This window comes from Apis dorsata, unplaced genomic scaffold (assembly GCF_000469605.1).
Source record: "Apis dorsata unplaced genomic scaffold, Apis dorsata 1.3 scaffold_98, whole genome shotgun sequence".
Lineage (NCBI taxonomy): Eukaryota > Metazoa > Arthropoda > Insecta > Hymenoptera > Apidae > Apis > Apis dorsata.
In genome coordinates this window covers 687523-689827 of record NW_006263396.1, presented here as the reverse complement: position 1 = coordinate 689827, position 2305 = coordinate 687523, and the positions used below count along the sequence as shown (strand labels likewise).

At 39.8% G+C, this 2305-nt stretch overlaps 1 protein-coding gene across 1 annotated transcript in view; it reads right to left on the bottom strand.

The window, feature by feature from the left end:
* LOC102675684 (hormone receptor 4-like) overlaps positions 1-2305 on the bottom strand; it is a 25248-nt gene that overhangs the window by 721 nt on the left and 22222 nt on the right. The window contains exons 7-9 of the mRNA XM_031508728.1: positions 1729-1863; positions 1169-1432; positions 303-495 (exon numbers count right to left, since the gene is read on the bottom strand). Of these exons, the coding sequence (XP_031364588.1) occupies positions 303-495; positions 1169-1432; positions 1729-1863 (592 nt within the window). The remainder of the gene's footprint in view (positions 1-302; positions 496-1168; positions 1433-1728; positions 1864-2305) is intronic.

Here is a 2305-nt window from a genome sequence, read left to right as displayed (position 1 = left end):
TTTTTTTTTTTTTTTTTTTTTTTTTGTAATTATTCGATCCTTGATTCAATTTTTAATTTTTTTTCTTTCGAGGAAGAAACGAATAAAACGTACTTTTATTTATTTATTTTGTTTTTTTTTCGATAATCGATCGAATAATTATTACAGTTTTTAGTACGAAAATTTACATTGCTTCGCCAATTGAATTAGCATTAGCAAAGAAAAAAAAAAAAAGGATGCATTTGTTTTTATATACTACTTACTATAGTAGCAGATGTTTGTGCTTGTTTTCAACGATGAAAATTTGGATGGAAGATACTTACCTTGCGAGAGCATGGTGATTACTTTCAGACAGACGTACTCCTCCATCCGTAATCTCACCCTCCTGAACATTAACGTGACATACGTAATCTTTTCCACCATCAGGCCTACGTCTTGCTGCAATTGGTCCATGGTTATCGGCCGGCCCATCATGTTCGTTAGGCACGTTTGCAACGTATACATGTTGTTCGAAACCTGTGCACACCACATACTCGATACATTTACTTATTAATCCAATTAACCAAAAAAACCAAAAAAATACTTTTCTCCTCTCTAAACTCTCTATCAATCTTACTTTTTCCAAAGTAGAAAGTTTCACGTTCACGTTCGTAGAAAGTACCCTGTCTTCAGATATGCTATCAATTACATTTTAGTAACGAGAGGAAAAAAGGCGCGTTTCGATAGATACGATTATACGAGTGCAGGTTACTCATTCCCGTTGTGGAATACAATCTATATATATTGCCTGTTTAAAGAGAAAGTCTTTTATCCGCGGATGGTATTCGGTTGTTCGGAAAGTAATTTCGTTTTTTCACACGAGCGTCGCTAGTCGAACCTTTATCCAGCCAACTTCATTCCGAACCGTGTCGTTATTTTATCGTTATATTTTAAGAGTTGGCATTTCGTGGTTTATTTATTAAGAAAAATTCGTTTCATTCTGCGTGCGTGATAACAAAGATGCGAGACGAAAAGCAACATTTTCGGTATATTTTACTTCTTTATTATCGAAAAGGTAAGAATACTGTTCGGGCAAGAAAATGTTATGTAGACCAAATATATATATATATATATAAACTGGATGGCTAACGATAGGAACGCAACGTAGGAGGGAGAAGGAAAGACAGAGAAAAAAAGAAGAGGTAATTACTTCTTGCATAAAATCCGCTCCCATCGCGTCGCTGCCGACGTTGGAGAACTTGTGCTGACCGTGTATCGCCTGGTAGGCGGAGGTGGTCAGCACGAGGATCTCGTGCCACTTGTGGGTGAGCAATGTCGTGTGAACTTCGACCGGTAGCTCAAGGTAAAACGGTAACCTTTTGGTCCACTGCACCAACTTGTACACTATACTGTCCCCTATCTGACACAGCTTGTCGCTTAAGTTTGATTTATGGTCCAGCAGCTCGTCCAAGTTCTGCAACGTGTAAAACGGGAGAGAGGCGCTCGCGTGAGCGAGGTTGAAATTCACATTTCCATCCCGGAAAGGGGAAAGAATAAATCTCAAAATTTTGCGAGATCGACGAACTCTTTGCTCGATATATTTCCTCATCTCAAAAAAAAACAATACAATACAATTTTATTTATATTAAGAAGTATTTAAGCATTTGTATTATTATAAATATTTTAATATCGATTACGAATTACGTCGGCAAAGAGTTTCTCAATTTCGCCGATTAAAGAAATATATTCGAATTAAAAACAAGCGTATACCCTCAACGTGGCAATATCTTGGAACTCGTCGCAGTCTATGAGGGACTGGATCATGGCGACAGTCGCGTCGAAAGGGAAAGATCGATCCCTCGAACTGCTTACCGTGTTGTCTAGCCTCTGCCTCAAGTGTACCACCTTGAAAAAGAGAAAAAAACAAACGAAACATTTTTCTCCTATATATAAATAAAAAATCATCCTCCTCTCTCTCTCTCTCTCTCTTTCTCGCTCGCTTGCTTTCTCGCTCGCTCTCTCACTCGCTTGCTTTCTCGCTCGCTCTCTCACTCGCTTGCTTTCTCGCTCGCTCTCTCGCTCGCTCGCTTGCTTTCTCGCTCGCTCTCTCGCTCGCTCGCGACAATTTGGATCCACAACAGAGAAGAATGGGCTCATGCTTCCTACGTAAATCCGACCGGCCTTTCACTGACCTTTCAAACCATCGAGGAAGTACCTCGAGGTCGGTATTTCTAGAGTATATACATATACATATATATATATACACATACGTATACGCGATTCGAGGGGAGAGCGCTTTTCCCCCGTGACACGTTTCGAGGGGAAAGTCGCCTCCATATACCCTCGG